Genomic DNA, 20,941 nt, shown 5'->3' on the forward strand with positions numbered 1-20,941 from the left:
ATGAGTGGCTCTGGTTGTGGTTATACTTGCTGTGAGGAGCTAATCCTGCAAAAAGACACAGTCGGGGGCTGTGTGGCCCGTCCTCTTCTGCTCTAGCTCAGCAGTGGAGGCGAGACGGTTTGCCACGCCTCGTGGCCGGCCCGTGCCTGGCGCCTTCCCTCCCGCCAGCCACGGCACGCGCAGCCGCCTTCAAAAAGTTACGGAAAGTGGCCTTTTCCTTGAGGCTCTGCTGTTTCAGCACTACACGGTCTTGAGGGAGACCTCAAAACTAGAGCGCCTCTGGAGAGACTGCGGCGTTTTCATGCGATTCTCACTGATTTGTGACAATCCTTTACCTTGGGCAGTTGGCGACGGTGAACTGCCCTCCCCTGCGGACGGCCCGTGGCCCTGCGGACTCGAGAAGGGGCAGCGGCTCCGGCCGGGCGGGCTCATTCCTCCCCTGCGTGCAGGCTGCCGCGCCGGGCCTGGTGGTGCTTCTTTCAAACTCCGTAGCGCGTTTCAAGCGATGGGTGATCCTCTGGTAACCCCCGTGCAGCCTTCAGCAGCAGGGTACCCCTGTTAGTCGTTCCTGTGCTAAGCAAATCCTTTGCAGACAGCGCCGGGGTCTGTCAGTTGAAGCAAGCAAGGGAACTTGCCTCACCTGGCCCCCGTTCCTGCGCGTCCCGGCTGTTTCCACGCGCGTTTCAATGCATTTCTCTTCGTTTCTGCGCATCGCTAACCCACCCCTGGGCCGCTTCAGAGTGTGCCGCCCTGATGCGAAATAGGAAGAGGCTTGATGTGCAACTGCCTGTTACCTAATAACGCAGCAGATGGATGAGGATTTATGGAACAGTTGAGGAAAACAAAGATTTTCTGTTCGCCCGTGTATGCGCAGTCGGCCTGTTTGGACAGGCGCGGGAGGAAGACGTGGGATTTACAAAGATCACCTGGCTTCGGGCCGTTGAGCTCCGTGATCTTGAAGACGCCCCCTTCTTACCTGTTGAGGGCCGCTCGCTTTTCCCCGTAAGCAGGTACGACTTCAGCTGAGCAGGGAAGGCGCCGTCCTGCCGGGGAGGAGGCGGACGGCTCGTACGTGCAGCGGCCTGACCACCCTACGCTCGCTGGTGAAGACTACGAGGTGACTTCCTCCCCTCCCGCTGCAGAGGAGGCCGCAACGGCAGGACTGCCGGGCAGCGTGGCCAGCGCCTTCCCGAGCCTGCGCGGGACCCGCTGGCAGGGCTGCTGCTGCCCCGGAGCCGGGGTTCCCCTTTGCAAACCTCCCCCTCTGCTTCCAGGCGCACGAAGCCGTCGTAACTCCCCGGGCAGCAGTCGCCGCCGTGTTCAGCTGCTAGAAGTTAAAACCTGGGCGTCCTCGGCTGGCGTGGACGGCTCGGTGCCCGCTCGCTCAGCGGGGAAGTGACATCTCCTCCTCTCGCGCCCTCCGGTCGCCTCTGGCCGGGCATCTCGTCATCAGCCGCGCAGCAGTAACACGGCCAGGAACGCCCTGCACCTCCTAACCCGTAGCTATTAGAGATGTCAATAGTGCGTTACGTTCTCTAGGAAGACGTTGTAAGATGTGTATATTGTAAGCCTGCTTCGAGGTAGGATGTTTTTAATATGGCCAGTACTAAAAAAAAGGAGGGGGGGAAAAAAAAAAAGAAAAAAAACCCCGATGGGTCCATGACTTGGTTATTGAACCTGACTGTGCAATGCAAAGCGTGGCGAGATGGATGAGCAGCCCCCGCCAGGGCGGCGGCCCCGCGGGCGGTACACGGGCTGTGGGAACCTCGCTACGGGCGCCCGAGCCCCGCGTCGGGGCCTGCGCCTCCCCGGGGCCCCGCACCTCGAGGTGCTCCTGGAGGCAGGCGGCGACAGCGGAAATAATTGGAATTTGAAAGAAGCAAAGCTGCGCCCGTGGCTGCGGGAAGAGCAGGGCTGGCAGCCTCGCTGGGCCCGGCTGGGCGCCTCCTCGCTGGCTCTTCCCTGGCAGCCTCTGCTCTTGCTGCCCTTCGTTACGTGGATTCTCTTCCCAAAGCCCCCTCCCGCCGTCGCCTGCCCCCTCGCTCTGGGAGCCGCTCCTGGCGGGGGGGAGAGGAGTCCAGCCGAGCTACGCCCGAGCAACTTCTGTTCTGACGGCTTTTACGCAGTTTGACGCAATTCTGGCTTTTGTAGATAGATGAATGTAACTCAGTGTTGGACATGCCTGTTCCCAAAAGTATGAGACGTTCTGTTGTACCACGTCACCTTCCGAGCGGAGCTGGGGCTGTCTCGACTCCCGTGCTGTATTGATGAATGTATCCGATGCTCTCGTTCAGTGTTCACACTCTGCTTTTGGCCAGCTTTGTGATTTGTAAATAGGGAATCAATAAAGACATTCAGGTTGTCTTTACAGAAGTTTCTTCATGATTTGAAGAGAGCCGACAGCCGCCGGCACCTCAGGGGCAGGCGGAGTGGGGCCGCGCTGGCTCCTGGCCCTTCTCCCCCAGGCGAGGGTGCGAGGTGCTCGGCCTCCCCTCCGCGGTGCGCGGCAGGGGCCGGGCTCCCCGGGAGCCCCGAGAGGCCGTGAGTCGCGGCTTGGGGAGCCCCAGGCCTCCGGGGAGCGCAGTTATTACAGAACCGCTGGTTCTCGGGGGGAAGAGAGCGGGAGGGCACGGAGCGGGCGTTATCCCCTCCGTCGGTGTGGTACCTTTACCCTGGCCTTTTATGCCTGAATTTCTTTAACCTCGATTGAAGGTTTTGGACTTCAAACGCCCTAAAGGCGGCCCTGGCCCTTGCAGGGGTCAGTCCGGGTCGCTGAGGGGGTGTAAAGGGCTCTTCCCCTGCTCTGGCCGCGCAGGCAGGCCGGGAGGGCAGCTGCCGGCACGGAGGGGCCGGCAGCAGCGGGCGGTGGAGCCGGGACGAGGGCACGAGGTGCCATGGCCGTGGCTCAAGCACGAGGCCCATCCTGTCCTCCTCCTCCTCGGCAGCGAGGCCGAGGGCTCCCCCACCCGCTCGGGGCTGTGGTCCTTCAGGCCGGACCCCCCCTGTCCGAGCCCTGGGCTCCGGCTGGGAGCTGCCCTCCTGCACCACCGCCGTCCCCGCTTTTTACCGGAGTTACCGGCCCATCCGGCGGGAGCCCTGTGCCGCCCGGAGCCGTCGGCCCCACCGCAGCTCCCGACCCCGCAGCCTCTCCCCCGGCTGCTTCACGTGAAAAAGAAATGAGGGGACGTTTTGGTTTGGTGTTTTTTTTTATGTCCCCACCCTCAGGGCCAAGCAGTCAAGCGCAGAAGAAAGCGTAGGGTTCTGAAGATGATTTTTTTTTTTAAATTTTATTTTTTAATTGTTTTTATTAAAAAAAAAAAAAAAGCCCCTAAATTCTATGGCTTCCAGGAAGCATCAGAGAAATTTAAATGCCATTTCTGTACACTTTGTTTTAAAGCAGTAACTAAACTCGCAATGGAACGAACGCCCTCACGTACAATCGCAGTATTTGGCCTCCTCGCTGGAAGGATGGCGAGGCTGGGGGCCGCAGCGCCGTCCCCGGCTGCCCCCGCGGCCGCGGCCCTTCCCCGCCGCGGCTCCTCTTCGGCCTCCGCTTGGGTTGGTCTGAGCCGACGCTCGGAGAAGGGGCCGCTTCCAGGGAAAATTTAAGGCGATTTTTTTTAAATTTTTGTTTGTTCGTTTGCCTCGTTGGGGAAACGCGGCCAAACGTTGCACATCACCCCCGCACCGCGGCCGGGGGACATGGCAGCAGCTGGGGCTGCCCTGGCTGCCACGGCCCGGGAGAAGCCGAAGCCGGGGTCAATCCCGAATTTGGGAAGCAGAGAGGCCACGGCGCAGGGCCCCATGGGCGGCCGCAGCGCCCATGGGTGCCCAGGCAGGACAGGGTGACCCCCCTCCCCCCCCCCTTCCCAGGCTGGCGCCGCCCCGCCCGTGATTCGGGGCCGGAGACGGTCGGTTTGGACAAATGTTTCGAAGCAGCCACAGATGGTTCCCTCCCCCCCACCCCCAAAAGCCTCAGCACAGCCTCAGCCCCCGCTTGGGGCAGAACACCAAGGTTTTGGTAAAGAGAAGTGTGCCCCCCCCCGCCCCCCCCCGATGTGTCGTGAGCAGTACACACAACAGCGCACGGGTTCAGGCACGTGGGAAAGCTGCAGTGCCCTGGGGTGGTGAGGAGCAGGGAGAGCGTGTGTCCGTGTGTCCGTGTGTCCATGTGTAAGTGGCAAAAATAATCCAGTTTCCCCCGCCGCAGGATCAGCGGGAGGATGCCACACCGGCAGCGCCGGACCACCCCGACGCCCTTCGCTGTCCGGCCACGCTCACCGCGTACCTGCATGCTGCCCGCGGTGCCGCCCGCCACGGCCCACCCTGCGCCCGCTGCCGCCCCGGGGCCCTCGGGGGCTCAGACCCGCGGCGAACGGTCTGTAAAACCACAGAGGCCGATAAAACGCTGCGGCAAATACCTAAAGCTGCGGTGGAAGCACACCCAGCCCTACGCCATCCCAGCGCCAGAGATGGGGCTGCTTGGCTTTCCACCGCGCTCTGCCACCTCCCTTCACGGCTCCCTCTGGTCCTGGCCAGGTGGCCCTGGCAGTGGCCGGTGCCCGGCTGTCCTTGTCCCCGCGTCCCCCGGGAGTCACCGACCTGTTCCCGGCAGGCCCAGCCGCCGCCCGTATTGCTAGCAAAAGTGCATCGTAAAATGAAGTGTAAACGCGTGTCCTCCCTCCCGCCCCCCGCACGCACCCCAGCACTTCTCACCGTACCGGAGACCGCGCCACTCCTCACCACAGGCCTTAACGACGGGGGAGGAACCCACCGGGGACGCGGGGTGGGGGCCTAAAGGAAGAGCAGAATTCGGTAACACTGAAGATGACGGTCAAAGACTGACGACTCAGCACTCTGCACCGAGACTCACTTTAAATTAACTTAAGAGACAAAGAAGCAACAGAAAAAAAAAAAAAAAAAAAAAATTAACTTCCTCCTCAGCCCACTGCTCTTGAAATTGTCTTCTGCTTCTTCTGACAGCGACGGTTCAGAGTCTGTAGAGTTGATCCCCATTTTCAAACTAGTTATAGACTCAAAAGCAAGTGACGCTGTGGGTTTGTTTCCGTTTCTTTCTTCTTTTTTTTTTTTTTTTTTTCTTCTTTTTGACGGACGCAGGAACTTCAGCGAAGTCGGGCTTGGTTCGAGTAAACGGCCACGCGCTGGGCGAGTGGCGGAGGAAAGGACAAGCAGTTTGGGGAGGCCCCGCTCCCCGCCTGCGCGTGGGGCGCTGGGGGAGGCCGTCTGGCTCGGCCCCCCCCCGTCCCCGTCCAAACCGAGGGGCCGCCGCCGGCTCCACAGGTCAAGATCCAGCCACGGCCAGAGGGAGAGGAGCCATCGCGCACGCCGCTCCACCCGGCCCCGGCAGCTCACTTGCGACGCTTGGTGGTTTTCCTCTTCCTTCTCTTGAAGAAACAGCAGCACCTGGGGACAGAGGGGACCCCGTCAGCGCCTGAGCCTGGACACAGACGGGCTCAGCGCCCCCGCGGTCAGGGCAGAGCCGGTGGAAAGGGGAATGGAAACCCCTCGGCATCTTGGTGAGCCGCACGTGGGCAGAGCTGCTCCGGGAAGTGCCTCTGGTACACGGCAGGGGCTGCACCGGGAGCACCGCGATGGCCACGGCGAGTGACACGGACCAGGGTGAGTGACGCTGGCCACGGCACACAATGCCAGCCGTGGCAAATGCCAGTGGCCGGAGCTGTGGCCAGGCAGGGGCTCCTGGAGAGGGAATGGCCCCGGATCCGTGCGTGCCCCTCTGCGCTGGCTCTGAGGAGGAGGCGTGAGCCCCGGGGCCGGGCAGGGCGAGGTGGGAAGGGGCTGGGGGTGGCAGTGGCCCTGCAGGGCCACCCCTCGTGGGGTCCCAGGGACAAGCAGTAGTTATTTGCTCTGGAGCTGTGCTGTTCCTCCCCAGAGGGGGCTGGACAAGGCATCGCAGCGCAGCTGCCGAAACCCGCGTCCGTCCCGGCCCCGGCGAGGGGGAGGCAGCGGGGCTGTGTCCTTACTTTGTATCGTCTGTCACCTCCACCTCGGTGGGGGCTGTGATGGGGGCGTTTGAATGTCCTGCCGTCGGGTCGTCCGTGTTCAGCTCTCCGTTGGTGGAGCTCATCACCTGGGGAGAGGCGAGCGTCAGCACGGGGCAGCCCGCGGGGCACAGGCCGTTCCTTGGCCTCGTCCCCTGCCCCGCGGCAGCTGCGTCCCGGGGAGGTGCAGCCCCAGGAGGCGGCACGGCCCCCCCAGCCCTGTGCGAGCCGGGAGCACTGAGGTCCCCAGGCAGGGCAGCAGAATGGTGCCCTTGCCCAGACAGCAGCACTTGGCCTCGGTGCTGAGCGCTCCCAAGCAGCTCCAACGGACAGAGGGGTTTGGTCACCTCGCCACCTCTGGGAGGATCCTGGCTCCTGGGAACCCCTGCACAGCCCACCGGGAGAGGGGCTTACCGGCAGCCAGCTCCAACGTGCCCCAGAGACACAGCCCCGCAAAGCTGTTAGCTCCGAGGAGACCCTGCCATGGCCGAGCAACCGGACACAGCTGTTGTTCCCCAGCCCCAAGGCCCAACACCGCCAGGCCCTGTGGGACTCAGCCCAGCGCCCACCCTGCGGGCTCCTGCCAGCCTGGAGGTGCCCCAAGCTCCTGCCCGCTCGCCGGGGCAGCGGGGCCATGTGTGGTGCCAGGGCCGGGAGGAGATCCAGGTCACCAAAGCAAGGACGGGGCTGGCACAGGCAACAGGGACTTGCCTGAATCCCCCCTCCTGCGCCCGCTGCCCCCAGGCAAAGCCAGGAGCTCCCTGGGGATGCGCAGGCCAAAGGATCGCCAAGCTGCTCATACCCGGCGAGGAGGCTCGGCCTTACCCAGACTTGTGGAGGAGCTGCCATCTGACAGCCACAGTGCCCAGCTGGCAGGGCTACGTCAAGCTACAGCCCCCCGAAACAAGCCCGGAGACCCCCTCTGCATCACCAACACCCCCCCTGCAGTGCTGGGCGCAGGCGGAGGACGGGGGGAGGTTTGCAGAGCGAGAGCAGGGAGCAGCCGCTGTGGCAGGGAAGGACGCGGTACGGGAGGAGCGGGGCAGAGCGCGAGCTGGCCCCACGGTCTGCCCCAGCCCTGCAACAGCAGCGGCGGGAGCTGGGCCCGAGCCCAGGACTGAGCACCAGCAGAGATTCACTGTGGAGCAGCAGGAACGAGCAGCAGCGGCGGGGACAGAAGCAGAGACGGAGGAAACAGCGCAGGCCCAGCTTGGGAGGACCCACCATGGATGCCCTGCCATCCGTGTGGGCCAGATCCCACCAGCCCAATGGGGCCGAGCGGTGGAGGGCAGAAGGCTGCGAGGGCGGCGAGCACGTGGCTGACGGCGCAAGTGCAGGACCGAGGCAGGGAGACGAGGCCGAGGACTGCCCAGGGAAAGGAGGAGAAGCAGGGCTCGAAGCCGTCACTCCAGTCAAACAAGGAGGCACAGGGAAGTCCCCACATGGGATAAGGCCGCGTTGTCCGGCACTGCTGGGACGAGCAGCACTGGGGGCAGAGCCTGATGCCCACACGGGTGCTCCTGCCGCTGAGTGCCACGGAGCCAGCGCTTTGTCCATCTCTAACCGCCCTCCGAGTCCCACCGGCAGCACTAAGGGAGCCCAGCAGCCCCCGGGAAGCAGCGCCAGCCTCGTCTGCGAGCCGTGAGCATCACGCACCACGGGGACAGGGCAGCACAGCCCCTGGGTCCACGTGTTGCAGCCTAGGCAAGACCCCAGGCATGCGTGGCCCCGATGCCGCCCTGGGGCAGGGGAACGGGGCTGATCCCCTGGCACGGTCGGCAGACACACGACGGCTTGCGCCCGGCTGCGTGGGCAGGTCGCATGGCGCAGGTTGGCTCTGCTCCCTCCCGCGCCCGCCCCTGCCCTCGGCGCGTGGTTGCATGTACCTGGACGGACCCCCCGAGCCTGCCGGCTGCCAGGTGAGCTCCCAAAGGCTCCTCGGCAGGCTGCCCACTGGCCTGAGGATCCCACAACTCCGTCCCCTCGGGCGGCTGCTCGCGACAGGCAGGAGGAACAGAATGAAAAGAAATAAAAGAAAAGAGGAAGAATGGGGAAGAGAAGGGAGAGGTGGAGGGAAGGGGCAGGGAGAAGAGTGGCAAAAGGAGTCGAGAAAATAAGACATGCAAAAGCAAAAACATGACCGGAGCAGCTCGAGTTTGTGATTGCGGAGGGCACGCGGGCAGCACCATCCCGGCGGCTCCCCAGAGCGGTCCCTGCGGTGACGCCGTGGGTCTGCATCCTCCCTGCCACGTACATGCGCACACGCAACCCCCAGCCATGGAGCTGGGCTCTTCCTCCGCACCGGGAACGTCCTCTCCGGGCAGCTGAGGGCACGCTGCCCCGCAGAGCACGGCCAGACCCGCGCAGGGCCGGCGGCTGCATTTCGGACAGCAGTGTCACTTGCTGTGTGAGGAGGTGCAGCCGGGCTGAGGCGACGCTGCCGGCCGCTCTCCTGTGAGCGCAATGTTCCAAGGCCGACGCGGATCTTTGCGGGGCGACTGCGAGGAAGCGAGCTGTGCTGCTCCTCAAGGGCACCGGGCTCCTCAGCTGTCCGACAGCGCGGGAGCACCCTGCTGCCAAGCGCTTGCCACTCTGAGCACAGCACAGCCCCTCTGCATCCCCTGGTTGGAAACTGCTCCCACGCTGTGGGAGTTTTCTGCTCTGCTTTTCCCACTGCCCTCAAGAAGGGATGACGAACATGGCATTTCTTGGATGCTGGAGGCAGAGAGCAGATCTTACTGGGAGGAAGTTCCCAGGAATGAGCCAGAGGTGCTTTGGAGACATCGCCCTCTCCCTAAGGAAGCGCTGCCCAGCTGCTGGCCAGCGAGAGCCAGGGCTGTCCCAGGCTCCCTGTGCTCGGCCCACAGCAGCAAGGAGCATCGCTGGGCCGATAAGATGGGTGAGGGAGGACAGGGTGCTGCACCCTCAGCTCCAGCCCGTTTGCAGGTGCTCTGCTCCCCATGGAGGTTCAAGGCAAGAGGATGAGGGTCTGTACGGGACTGCTGGGGAAACGCGTGAGGTTTGCTTTTGATGGCAGCAGTCCCAAAGCCGTGTTTCCTGCACCAGGGTAGGACAGGCCATGGCACCAGAGAACGGCCGGGCGGCCCAGCCCCTTTCCCACAGCGACCCAGGCAGGGAGCTGCCTGCACAGCTCTGCCCGTCTCCCTGCCCCGGGCTGCTCCCAGCTCAGCCCCACGTGCCCTGCCGGTTCCCAGGGCAAAGCCAGCCCCGCTCTCCAGCACAGGGCTGCTCGCTGCCCAGCTGCCCCGTGAATCCCCCCCAGGGCCAGGCAGCCCTCTCCCTTGTCTTGTGTCCCCGTCCCATTGATGAAAGTGGCACCATCAACAGAGCAGCAAGTTACTCCCACGGGGACGCGGCACTGGGGACATTGCCCTCAGCCTGTGCCGCGCCCACACCCAGCGGCCAGCGCTAAACCCTGCAGCTTGCCAGCTGAAGCTCAGGCCTAGCACTTCCCCACCGTGCTACAGCCTCCTACGGCTGCTTCCTCCGGCTTCTGCCAGGCCGCCTGCCCCAGGGCCGCTGCCCTGGTCCCCCTGCTAGCCACAGACCCAGACCTGCGGGGGGAAGCCCTCCCACAGACAGCACTGGGGAAAAAAGGATGCCCCAGTCCCTGCCTCCAATCCAGCGGCCCCGCTGGGCTCTGAGTCTGCAGAGCAGAAGCCTGAGCTGTGCACGACCACGGTCCTGTGCCCCAGCCGAGGCAGCGCCACCACTCACCTGGTGTTTGGTGTGTGGCTGTGCTTTGTCTCTGTTCGGGGGCTGCACCTGCACCTCGCTGTGCATCGTGCCGATGGGGGTGGGCTGGGAACACGACAAGGACAACATCAGCCACGGCACAGCAGCCCTCCCGCCGCCCCGCGCCCCCGATCCAACCTCTGGCCAAACATGCAAAACACCCCAGAATCGGGGTCCGATCCCAGCCCCCACCCCCGCCCCAGCAGCTCCACGCTTGGTGTTTGGCTGCAGCGAGCCCATGGAGGGGGCCCATGGCAGAAAGCGAGGTACCAACTCGACTGCTGGGTTCCCCTTAGCTCCAGGAGCCTCCAATTTCTGTGTCACAGCTTTAACTCATTGGCACAACAGCTCCAGCTTGGAGCTGGCTGCTGGTGTCCAGTGAGGACTGGCAGAGCTGATCTCTTGGGCACAGACATACGGGGCAGGGACGACTGCCGACCTGCATCCTCCCTGGCTGCTGCCGCAGACCATGCTGACTCCCCACCACGCTTCCCACCGCCCCTCGGGCACCCTGGGGCCCAGCACCCTCTGCCTGCCTTCGCTCCCTCGCCACTCACCAGTGGCTTCCCTGCCCAGTCGTATTCATAGTCGAACACGTAACCGTTCCTCTCGAACAAGTCTGTGAAGAGCTTCCGCAGGTAGTCGTAGTCAGGCTTCTCGAAGAAATCCAGCCGCCGCACGTAGCGCAAGTACGTGGCCATCTCCTCTGCGGGGACAGAGCGAGCTCAGTTGGGGCAGGGAGACAAGATGCCAGGCCGGTGGGCTCTGGGGCCCGGCTGGGGACAGGGACAGGCCATGCAGAGAGCCCTCACCTGGGAAGTTCTCACAGAGCACCTCCACTGGAGTGGCTCTTTTGGTGTCGCCGATCTTCTGGTACCTCTCCTTTAGCGTGTCAGCCTGGCAGAGACAAGGAGCAGGTCAGCACGAGGGCCCGGCACATCCCCGGGAGCAGGGAAGGCACTAGGTGCCATTAAACTATGAACTGTTTCTTGGTCCCCCTTTTCCAGGTTCCCAGGGAATCCCCTCACCCAGGGCAAGTCTGGAAGGTGAACACTGGGGAGTGCGGTTCCAGTACAGCCACTGTGCCAGCAGCTGGGATACCCGCAAAGCGGGAGGGACACAGAGAGGGGGACACCTACAGCCGCTCAGCACAGCAAGGGCCTGGCACAGAGCTCAGAGCAACAGCCCCTGCATCTGGCGGGGTGCCAGCCCTCCGACACCCCGCGGGCCAAAGCTTTCCCCTCCCCACACCCCGATGCTGCCCATGCCAGGGCAGAGCCGGACCCACAGGGCAGCCGTGCCCAGGACAGCGGGAGCTGGCAGTTACCTTGAGGCCTTGCCAAGGAAGGCTCCCACGGAGGAAGTACATAAACATGTGCCCTAATGCTTCCAGGTCGTCCCTGCGGCTTTGTTCTGCGTGGAGAAAAAAAGAGACACGGGCACGTTCCCACTACAGCCACCTTCCCTGTCCCTGCCAGACCCTGCAGCACCCCAAGTCACAGAATCATAGAACCACAGAACGCTTTGGGATGGAAGGGACCTTTCAAGGCCATCCAGTCCTTCCCCCCTGCAACTGGCAGGGACATCTTCAACTGGGTCAGGTTACTCACAGCCCCGTCCAGCCTGGCCTTGAATGTTTCCAGGGATGAGGCATCTACCACCTCTCTGGGCAACCCCTTCCAGCACTTCACCATCCTTGTCATAAACAATTTTTTTCCTTATATCTAGTCTAAATCTACCCTCTTTTGGTTTAAAACCATTGATCTTGTCCTGTCACAGCAGGCCTTGCTAAAAAGACTATCCCCATCTTTCTTGTAGGCCCCCTTTAAGTATTGGAAGGCTGCAATAAGGTCTCCCTGCAGCCTTCCCTTCTCCAGGCTGCACAACCTCAGCTCTCAGCCTTTCCTCACAGCAGAGCTGTTCCAGCCTCTGATCATTTATTGTAGCCTCCTCTGGCCCCGCTCCAACAGCTCCATGTCCTTCCCGTGCTGAGGACCCCCAAGCTGGACGCAGGGCTCCAGGGGGGTCTCCCCAGAGCGGGGCAGAGGGGCAGAATCCCCCCCCTCGTCCTGCTGGCCACGCTGCGGGGGATGCAGCCCAGGAGACGCTTGGCTTTCTGGGCTGTGAGCGCACATTGCCGGCCCATGGCCAGCTTTTCATCTATCATCAGTACCCCCAAGTCCGTCTCCTCAGGGCTGCTCTCCATCCCTTCATCCCCCAGCCTGTGCTGATAGTGGGGGTTGCCCCGACCCAGGTGCAGGACCTTGCCCTTGTTGAACCTCATGAGGTTCACACAGGCCCACCTCTCCAGCTTGTCCAGATCCCTCTGGATGGTAGTCCTGTGCCAACATCCCAGGCTGGAGAGCAGGAGAGACAGTTTGTCCCTCTGGCATGGGGAAGCTCACACCCTGCAGTCCCCTTCCCTCTCCCTTTTGGCCAAGGGGCAGGGCTGGCCGCACGGCGCGCACACACCTTTCCCGAGGTGGGTGTTGATGCTCATGTAGCGTGCTGTCCCTGTCAGGCTCTTGTGCTCTCGGTAGGGGATGTGTTTTTTGGTCTCGGGGTCAATATACTCTTTGGCCAGGCCAAAATCAATGATGTGGATGGTGTGCTGCCGCTTGCTGCCCGGCCGCCCCACCAGGAAGTTCTCTGGCTTGACGTCTCTGTAGATCAGGCTTTTGGTGTGGACGTACTCCATCCGTGTGATCTGGGGGGGCAGAAGATGTCAGCACCACGGCAGATGCACCGTGCATCCTGCACGCATCCGTGCACCCCCCTCCCTGGGCCCGACTCTGCTCCGATTGCCTCGCCCCCAGCCAGCAACCCTGCTCCCCTCAGCCCGTACATCACCCTGGGTTGAAAGGATGGGCCCAACAGGTGCTCCAGCCCTGGGAGACAGCCTCAGTCCGGCTGCATCTCGGACACACAGCAAGAGATGGTTGGCTGTGCTTAGAGAGGGGCTGCGTGGGGGTGAGGGAGAGCCCTCCTGCACCAGGGAGAGGGCAAGGTGTGGAGGGGGCAGTCTGGGATGTGCCAGCAGGCAGTGTCTCCTGTGGCCCGCCGGGTGCTGGCTCACCCCTCCTTCCCCTCCCCTTCCCTGCAGGGTCCCCACGCAGCCTGACGGCCGTGCCCACGCATCACCCTGCTCCTCCAGGGCAGTCTGCGGCCAGGCGGGCCGGGGTGAGCCGCGCAGAGCCGCAGGCGAGGCGGAGGTGCTGTGCTCACCAGCTGGATTGCAATCATCAGGACGGTCTTGAGCGTGAAGGTCCGATCACACAGATCAAAGAGATCTTCTAGGCTGGGTCCTAGCAGCTCCAACACCATGGCGTTGTACTTCCCGCAGGGGCCAAAGTAGTAAACCTGAGGAATTCCTTCTGCAAGAGATGGAGCAGGGGCTGTCGGGGGTTGCAACGGGGCTGAGCAGCACACGGCCATGCTGTTGTGGCCATGCCATTGCTGGAGCTGGGACGGGGGGCTGCAGATAGGGGGATGTCTCTGCACTGCCCTCCCTCCTTGCCGCAGACAGCTTGGTTCTGCTCTTGGCAGGAGGGGGAAGGAGGCAGCTCCATCTGCATGTCTAACTGCTGCGGGGGAGGTGGGGGGAAAGAACTAAATAAAAAGGGATCAAAGATTAGACGTGGCTCTGTGTAAAATCGGCCTCTCCCAGCCGAGCAGATGGGCAGGAGTCGTTCATGCCAGGGAGTGAATCTGCAGAGTCACATTTACAGGAAGCCTCCCTTTCCTAGCCGTGCCGCCTGGGTGGCCGGCTCCCCGTGGCAGCTCCTCCCGGCCCCATACCTGCATTGCCGAGCTGTTTGTAGAACCGATACTCCAGGTGCAGCTGGGGGGCCCGGGATTTTATAGGTTCCTTGGAGGAGAGAAGGAGAACAGTTAAGGCTGTTGTAGGGAGCAGGACGTTAGGGAGGTCTGGGTGTCAAGAGACCCCCTTCACATGCTGGCAGCAGCTGGACTGAGAGCATTTTGGGTTGAGAAAAACTGGTATAAAATGGAGGTGAAGCCTCAGGGGACGGTGAGAGAAAACCAGCCCACATGGGAGCCAGACCCACCCCCTCCAGAGAGACCCGGGTGCTGGGGCAGACATTAATGGGAGCAGGTATCAGTGGGGACCACGCTCTCCTGGAGATCTTTCTGCTGCTGGCACCAGCTGAGTGCAGCACAGGCCACAGCGAAGTCCTGGAGAAACAAAGACCCAGCTCTTCTCTCCCTGGGCCCAGATCACCCCACCTGCAATGACGTGTGTTGCTTCGCCTGCCCTCAATTCCTAGCAGTGAGCACAGCTCCCTGCGCAGCCACCCATCCATCACCCATCGCAACCCACGCGGCTCGACCCGCTCTAACAGCCTGGGGAGGGTGAACAACCTCCTTCCCAGGCGGCCTGAACATCACCGCCCTGACCACGGAGGGACTCACCAATTTGATAGCTACGTATTCATTCGTGTAGAGGTTCTTTCCTGCAGGAGAAACACAAAAAAGGCAATTGAAAGCAAGTGAGCCTTTGGATTAACCCCACTTCATACCCGCCGCAGTCCCCTGAGGGTTCCTGGGCTGCAGAACATCCCGAACAGGTTCGGTGACTCCCTCAGCACATAAACAGGCCTTGAGGCATGAGCGGGAGCAGGAACCCACTGCTGGGAGTTGCAACATGCCTGTTAATTACCCCCAGCTGGGGTACATGGATTCCTCTGGGATGGGCAGGCTGCTGGGGGGCTGGAGCCAAGTCTCCTGGGAGGGGCAGCATCCCAGTCCAGGCCTGCAGGGGTGCGACTGGCCAAGGCAGGACCAAGCTGGGACTTGCTGTTTCTCCCAGCCACATCCCCGCATGGAGAGGGGCTGCCCTGCTCTGGGAGGGCTCCCAGAGCTGGGGGATGCTGCTTTGTGGGCAGCGGGACCAGCAGAGGATGGCAGGGAGGAAGGACCCCCACGAGCACTGGGGCTCCTCGAGGCACTGCAGCTGGCAGTGGTTCCAAGACACCGCAGGTAGGTGGAAATCCCTTCCCCAGGGCTGGGGTCACTCCTGGGGATGACACCTGCGGCTCAACCTCATCCTTTGGGATGTTCCCACCCACCTGAGGGTGCAGGGGAAGACAGGAGCCGACCCACAGCCCGGCCCAGACCGTACAAGGAGCAGCTGAAGGCACCGATGCGCTGTGGGGAGGGACAGACAACTGCCTCCAAGTGCCCAGGAGAGCTGAAAGGGCAGCCACGCCACCCCAAAACCCTGCAAATGACTTCCTAGAGAGCTCAGCACCTTCACGGGAGTTTCCACACCCGTAACTACAGAAAGGTTGAACTAACGGTGTCTGCACATCACCCTGCTCACCCCAGAGAGCCAGGAGGGCAGGAGGAAGGTGTTACACCTGGGAAGCGTCAGTGCAACCTCTGCCCCCATCCATAAAGGCAAAGATTAAAGAGGTTTGCAAAAATATCCGAGTGCCCCTTCTGCCAGAACCCTCCAGGACACTGGGGAGATGGGAGTTAACCGCAGCAGGTCCCCTTCCACGGCAAGCAGAGCCAGCAGACACGCGATCCCACTGCCTGGCATGTGCGTATCTGATGGAGCTGCATCTGTCTCCTCGGATTTTCTCCAAGCAATTTGCTCAGGGAACAAGCTCCTCCTGGCATAAGATTTCATCTGCTCCGATTGCTGCTCTCCACCTGAAGCAGCAATAAATCCTCGCCGGGTGACATCAGAGCCAGCTGCTGAGCGCCAGAGTCGGAGGCAGGATTACGGGAAGAGGGATGAATGGGAGATATTAATGGAGCAGCTCCTCCCAGGGACGGGCTCTGCAGCCAAGGAGGGGCTCGATCCTGCTGCCTGGCTGACCCTCTCCCATCCCAGGGGACCTCCGCCAAGCCACTTTGTCTCCTGCCTCTGCAAAACCAAATCCCTTCACAGTGATTAGGAAGTAGGTGATTAGGGAGGGAGAAACGTCTGGCTAACACAAGCGTACGCCAGACCCAGGGTTTCTGGCCCATCATGGACCGACAGTTCCTGGGGAGGAGGTGCGATATCCCCCAGACCCATGCATGGCTCCAGAGAGCTCAAGGAAACCCTCAGTTCATTGGGAACTTGGCTGGGGCAGGGAAGAACTGAAAGCCCGATGGAGCCCAGTGCAGCCCCCTCGTCCCCACCATGAGCCGTCACCTCCCAACGACTTAACGTCACCTCCCAACGACTTAACAGGGAGAGAAGGCAGCAAGCCGGCAGGGAGGAGAAGCGTGTGCAGGCAGCTTATCTTCCACGCACCAGGACTTCTGTGTTTTGCAAACAATTGCAAGGGAGAGCAAAACAGCCCCACGCGCCGGCCGGGATGCAGGGTCAGGCAGAGCCCAGCCAGGCATCGCCCTGCCCATGACAACGGCACAGGGTCCCCACGTGCTCCCCGGCTAAGGTGGGCTCCGGCCTCAGGGCTGTACAGTTCAGTCCAAAAAAATCACTGCTGCCTTCAGGGCAGTAACATGCAACCAGAAAACTCACAGCTGGGTTTTCCCTGAGATTAGGCCAGGTCTGAAGAAGGCAAAAACTACCATGGCAGGATACCTGCCACCGGGGCACTGCAAAACCGGCCCAGCACAGCAGGGAGGGAGAAGGGAAGGAGGCAGGAGCATCCCCAGCAGGGCTGTGCTCGGAGAGGTCCACCCCTGTCCCTGTTACGTGGCACCGGTCCTGTTCCCACCACGCTGGGCCCCCCCCGTGGTTTGCTGGCACAGAAAGCTACCTGCAAACACGCTCTGGGAGCTGGCAGCCCTCTCCCAGCCCAAGAAACAAGTCCAAATCATTTGATAACCCCATGGTTCATCCTGTCCGGTAATGCTCAGAGGGCTTGGACAAAGCTGATGGAAAAGATGGGACACACAAGAGAACACTGACCGTTGCTGCTGTCTAACCACCACCATCCTCTTCCCCCTCCCCAATAAAGAAAAAGGAGCGAAGAGCAGAACGGGCCTATCATGAGAAAAAAAAAACAGGGAAGAAAAAGCAAAAGAGCAAGGAGGCAGGGCTGGGGGTCCTTCCTCCAGCCCGGCCTGGCCCACACTGGGGACCTTCCTGCTCCAGCTGCCGGAGCAGCTCCCGCAGCCGCCCCCGTGCCACCCGCTCTGCCCAGCGTTCACTAACGATGATAACTTCAACACCTAAAACGTGTTGGAGTCCATGGACTGCCCCAGTGGAGGACTCAAGCAGGCAGCACTGCAGGATTCACAGAAAAGGTGTTTTTGAAAGCAAAAAAAAGAGAAAAGAGGCAAGGTGAGCAGCACAAAGCAAATATTTGCGTTTGCAGAAAGGCCTTTGCCCAGCTCGGTGCTGGCGGCGCCTCCGAATCCAGCTGCCAGCACCTGCAAGACACGGCGTGTCCCATCAGAGCCGAGCCAAAGCCACCCGTTGGAGGAGGCGGCCAGACCTGGGGTCCGTATCGCATTTAAAAGCCGGACATGGCTTTCTCTTAACCCTGTGCTAACACCCAAATCATCCCCGTCCCGAAGGCGGATTTGGCAGCGGTGCGGTCCGGCACCTGCTCCTGCACATCACGGTGGCCTGAGGAGAAGCCAGGCTCTGCGCCGGGCTCCCAGCCGGGTCCCCATCCAAGCGACTCCCCCTGTGCCAGCCCCTCTGCCTGGCGCTGCCCCTCGGCTGGGGCACAGCGCGGGGCGCAGCACCGCACCAGGAGCCTCTGTCTGCTATGGCTCTGAGTCACACCTAGGCACCAGGACCAGCAATTTGGCTTCTCCAGTCCCCAGGCGATGCAGTTGAGGAGCGCGGGAGAAGGCAGCTTGCTGCGAAGGCAGCCGGGCACCGGCCCAGCACTCCAAGCACCGCAGCCCTGGCGACACAAGCTGCATCGGTCCAAGCAATGACAGCTCCTTGGAGCACTGGGTTTTAATATCATCGGGGGGAAAAAAAAGAAGTTATTTTAGAGTTTGACCTTGCCCTAGAGGAGGCTCTGAAAGACCAAGAGGAAAAACAAGCGTGAGCCATTAGCAAGGGAGGCCTGAGGAGCAGTCAGCAGGCAGCGCGCGGGCTCTTCTCTCCCACAGCCTATTCCAAAGACGCCCGTGAGCCGCTGCCGGCGTGCAGTGGGTCTGCGGCTCCGACCAGCCAGCCGCTTTTACAGGTGGCTGAGCCCTTCGCCATACGTGCTCCCGTACAGAGGTCTCTGCGGAGCTGAAGACAGAAGGGTGGCACGTGCAGCGTGCTGAGCCCAGCCTGCGTTTTCTGAACGTACCTTTTGTGGCCGCCGAGGAGTAACCCCCCGCGAGTCCCCAGGCCAGGGGTGAGAGCCACAGCTCAAAAGAGCTTGGGAATGTCCCCAGCTCTCGCACGTGACCATTCATCTGGGACATGGTCCCAGCCCAGCTGTAGTAGTGACCTGCTGCTGGCTCATACACAGCACAAGGATCCACCCCTGCCCCCGTTTTCTTCCCTCCAAAATGCTGGGTTTACTTTTTAAAAATAAGTTAATTTCCAGCTTTTAACTTTGAAGGAAAACAGCCACTGTGTTTCCAAGCTGCCATTAGAAATGAATGCATGAGGCTGGGGGAGAGGGGTGAGCACAGCAAAGCTGCAAAAAGCACATTTGCGGACGTTTATTGCAGGAAGAACAGAAGCAGCAGCTTCTGCTGAGTCCCTGTCCCTCCCCAGGCTGAGGTTGCCCCAGGGCAGCTCCGTAGCACAGCCTCACCGGAGCTCCGGGCTCCAAAGCACGGCTGCGACGCAGCCCAGCACCAGGCAGAGCTTAGGGAAGGAGGCTTGCATACCACCCAGGTGCTTTGGGATCATTTTTGACCTTTCTGGTTAATGTCTGGGTTTTCCTCCTCTTCTCCTATCCCAGCCCACCCCAAGGCACCACCAAGGACCTGCTAAGAGGGGCCTGCTCCAACAAACCCTCGCTGCGAGCAGTACGTGCTGGCCTTGCTCCCAGGGGCACAGGGAGCTGGCAGAGGCACCGAGCTGCAGGCTCCTGCTGCTCAGCCGTAGCCCGGTGCCAGGGCACACGAGCCACCAGCCACACTCCCGTCACCCCCGCTGCCACCAGCTTCCTCCTGCCTTGTGTTTCAGAGGGCAGCATCCAGCCCTGGCATGGAGGCGGGCTGGCTGCAGGCAGAAGATGGGCAGGGGGGAAGCTCGGGGGGCTGCAGGCAGCAGGTGCTGCCCAGGGCTGCCTTTGGAAAGCCCCAGGAGGAGCTGGGCTGGAGCTCGCCCACCGCTGCAGGCTGGCAGGGGGAGGAACGAGCACTTTGGATATGCTGGCCGAGGCACGGTGCCCTGCCCAGCTCAGGGTGAAGCACCAGGATGGGGTGACCAGGAGGTAACAGGACCCACCACCTACACGACCTAAACCTGCCCCACGGATCCCCCCAAAGCCCTTGCAGAGAGGGCTGCGGCAACCACCGCTCCAGCTCTCCAGTTGTGCTCATACAGCGAGGAACGGGCCAGCAGCGCCGCCTGACTGGGAGGGGGACCGGCACTACGTTTGTGTATCGCCCAGGATGCCAAGGCCAGCGTGAACACGGAGGGGTGGGATCCAAGCACGGCTCTGGCAGCCAGGAACTCCTGCCCAAGTCGTTCCCCTTCTGGCTTCCCACAACTGCCTTATGCCAAATTTTTTTTATTTTATTTTTAAACAAATCACTTTTGATTTTGGACACCTCCATACCTGGGAGGACACTTGTCTCCATCTGGGGCAGCTGAGCTGAGGCACCTGGAAGGACAGATCGGCACCTGCCTCTCGGCACGGGGGTAACACTGGGCAGTGTTACCTGTTTCAGGAAGACAACATCTTCCTCCATCCCCCACCGCTGGGAGCTGGAGGAGTCACCTCCTAGCATGTTTTTGCAAGATCTCCTGGCTTTTTTTATGAAAGGAAAAAGTCCAAAGCAGCTTTTAAACACTGAGCTACACTTTGGCCTCTGCAACCAGCCTGCCTCAAGGACTGAATACTCCGTTCCCAGGGGAAAACTGAGCGTTCAGCAACAGCTGGGGAGCATCCCTGCTCATGCCACCACTTCACAGCGGGATCCCTCTGGTCCCTCACCATTCATCTGCAGTCTGGAGGAATCCCTACTTTCTGTGAAGTCCTGAAAGCATTCCTGAGCCCTGACGCAGTTCAGAGGCACACCTAAGGAAGACAGATGCGATTTTAGGAGAAAAGCCACATAGCTGTGGCTTCCACTGCTGTGATGAGATCTTGTGCTCGGGCCTGTACCATGTTATAGCCAGGCACTAAAGGGTGTGACAGGGCAGGAAAACCACGTGAAGGGACTAGAAGCTTCTCTTGCTGGTGGCAAGGACAAACTCTCACAGTGAGAATCGACCGCTGCAGAGCCCCAGAGCAAGAGCTCCCTGCTTGTCCCTTCAGCCATAAGCAAACTGAGCCCAACTGCTCCCAGGTCCCTGCAGCGGCTCCGCTCTGAGCAACCTGGACTGCCAGTTTCACAGACGCTCCTCAGATCCCCGAGAGACTTGTGTCCACCTCAGTGCTGTCCCCAAAACGCGAGGGGGAGGCCAAGGCAGGGGGTCACGCCAACCCTCAGTGCTGAGCATGCCAGACAAAGCAACAGCCACGGCCCCCGTTGTTCAGACTAGAGCAGGATCTTGGAGGATAGCTCACCCAGAAACACGTACCCACTGTGGGACATTCACTGGCAAGCAGCAAAAAGGAGGTAGAAGGACTCAGGTAGACCCTGCACAGCTCAGAGCCCTCCGTCTACCCGCTCCCAGCCAGCCCTGCAGGGAGTCACCGGCAGCAGGAGGTGCCACGTCCCCAGGAGGTGTCCAGATCCACCTGGGTAGCGAAAGGAGCAGCTGGTGCGGCAAAATTCCTAAATACCTCTCCTTCCACAATACCTGGGTCTGGAGAAAGGATCAGAGCTCTTCACGACACCGGGAGAGACAGACCCTCCGCTGCTGAATGTGGGAACCACTTGGCTGGATTTTAAACAGAGCATTTTCCCAAGCTCTGCAATTAAGCGGCGATGCCATCGGGGAGTTCAGGAACAGGATGGTTTAGGCTGGCACCAGCCAGTCTGTCATGCTGGGAAGAGCTAACATTAACTCCCCACAGACAGAGGCGGCACAGCGAGGTGGGTAAACTCACCCCACCCTCTGCACGAGTGCCTGAGCTGGGGCTGCCAGCGGCACCTCCCCA

The 20,941-nt window shown here is 61.5% G+C and overlaps 1 protein-coding gene across 4 annotated transcripts in view; it reads right to left on the reverse strand.

Annotated features, from left to right (window-relative positions):
* Positions 1 to 4,828: 4,828 nt before the first annotated feature.
* The window catches only part of CSNK1G2 (casein kinase 1 gamma 2), a 46,846-nt gene continuing 30,733 nt past the window's right edge, over positions 4,829 to 20,941 (reverse strand). For 3 of the 4 annotated variants that reach the window (XM_087769519.1, XM_087769518.1, XM_087769520.1), the window contains exons 3-12: positions 14,208 to 14,248; positions 13,575 to 13,644; positions 13,002 to 13,150; positions 12,249 to 12,483; positions 11,104 to 11,189; positions 10,589 to 10,673; positions 10,334 to 10,482; positions 9,759 to 9,842; positions 6,003 to 6,109; positions 4,829 to 5,424 (exon numbers count right to left, since the gene is read on the reverse strand). In XM_087769519.1, the coding sequence (XP_087625645.1) occupies positions 5,370 to 5,424; positions 6,003 to 6,109; positions 9,759 to 9,842; positions 10,334 to 10,482; positions 10,589 to 10,673; positions 11,104 to 11,189; positions 12,249 to 12,483; positions 13,002 to 13,150; positions 13,575 to 13,644; positions 14,208 to 14,248 (1,061 nt within the window). In that variant the 3' untranslated portion in view covers positions 4,829 to 5,369. Of the gene's footprint in view, positions 5,425 to 6,002; positions 6,110 to 7,906; positions 8,012 to 9,758; positions 9,843 to 10,333; positions 10,483 to 10,588; positions 10,674 to 11,103; positions 11,190 to 12,248; positions 12,484 to 13,001; positions 13,151 to 13,574; positions 13,645 to 14,207; positions 14,249 to 20,941 lie in introns of all 4 variants that reach the window. The other variant, XM_087769521.1, reaches the window with a different exon arrangement.

This window comes from Nipponia nippon, unplaced genomic scaffold, assembly GCF_047370975.1.
Source record: "Nipponia nippon isolate SJK-2023a ecotype South Korea unplaced genomic scaffold, ASM4737097v1 scaffold_31, whole genome shotgun sequence".
Classification (NCBI taxonomy): Eukaryota; Metazoa; Chordata; class Aves; order Pelecaniformes; family Threskiornithidae; genus Nipponia; species Nipponia nippon.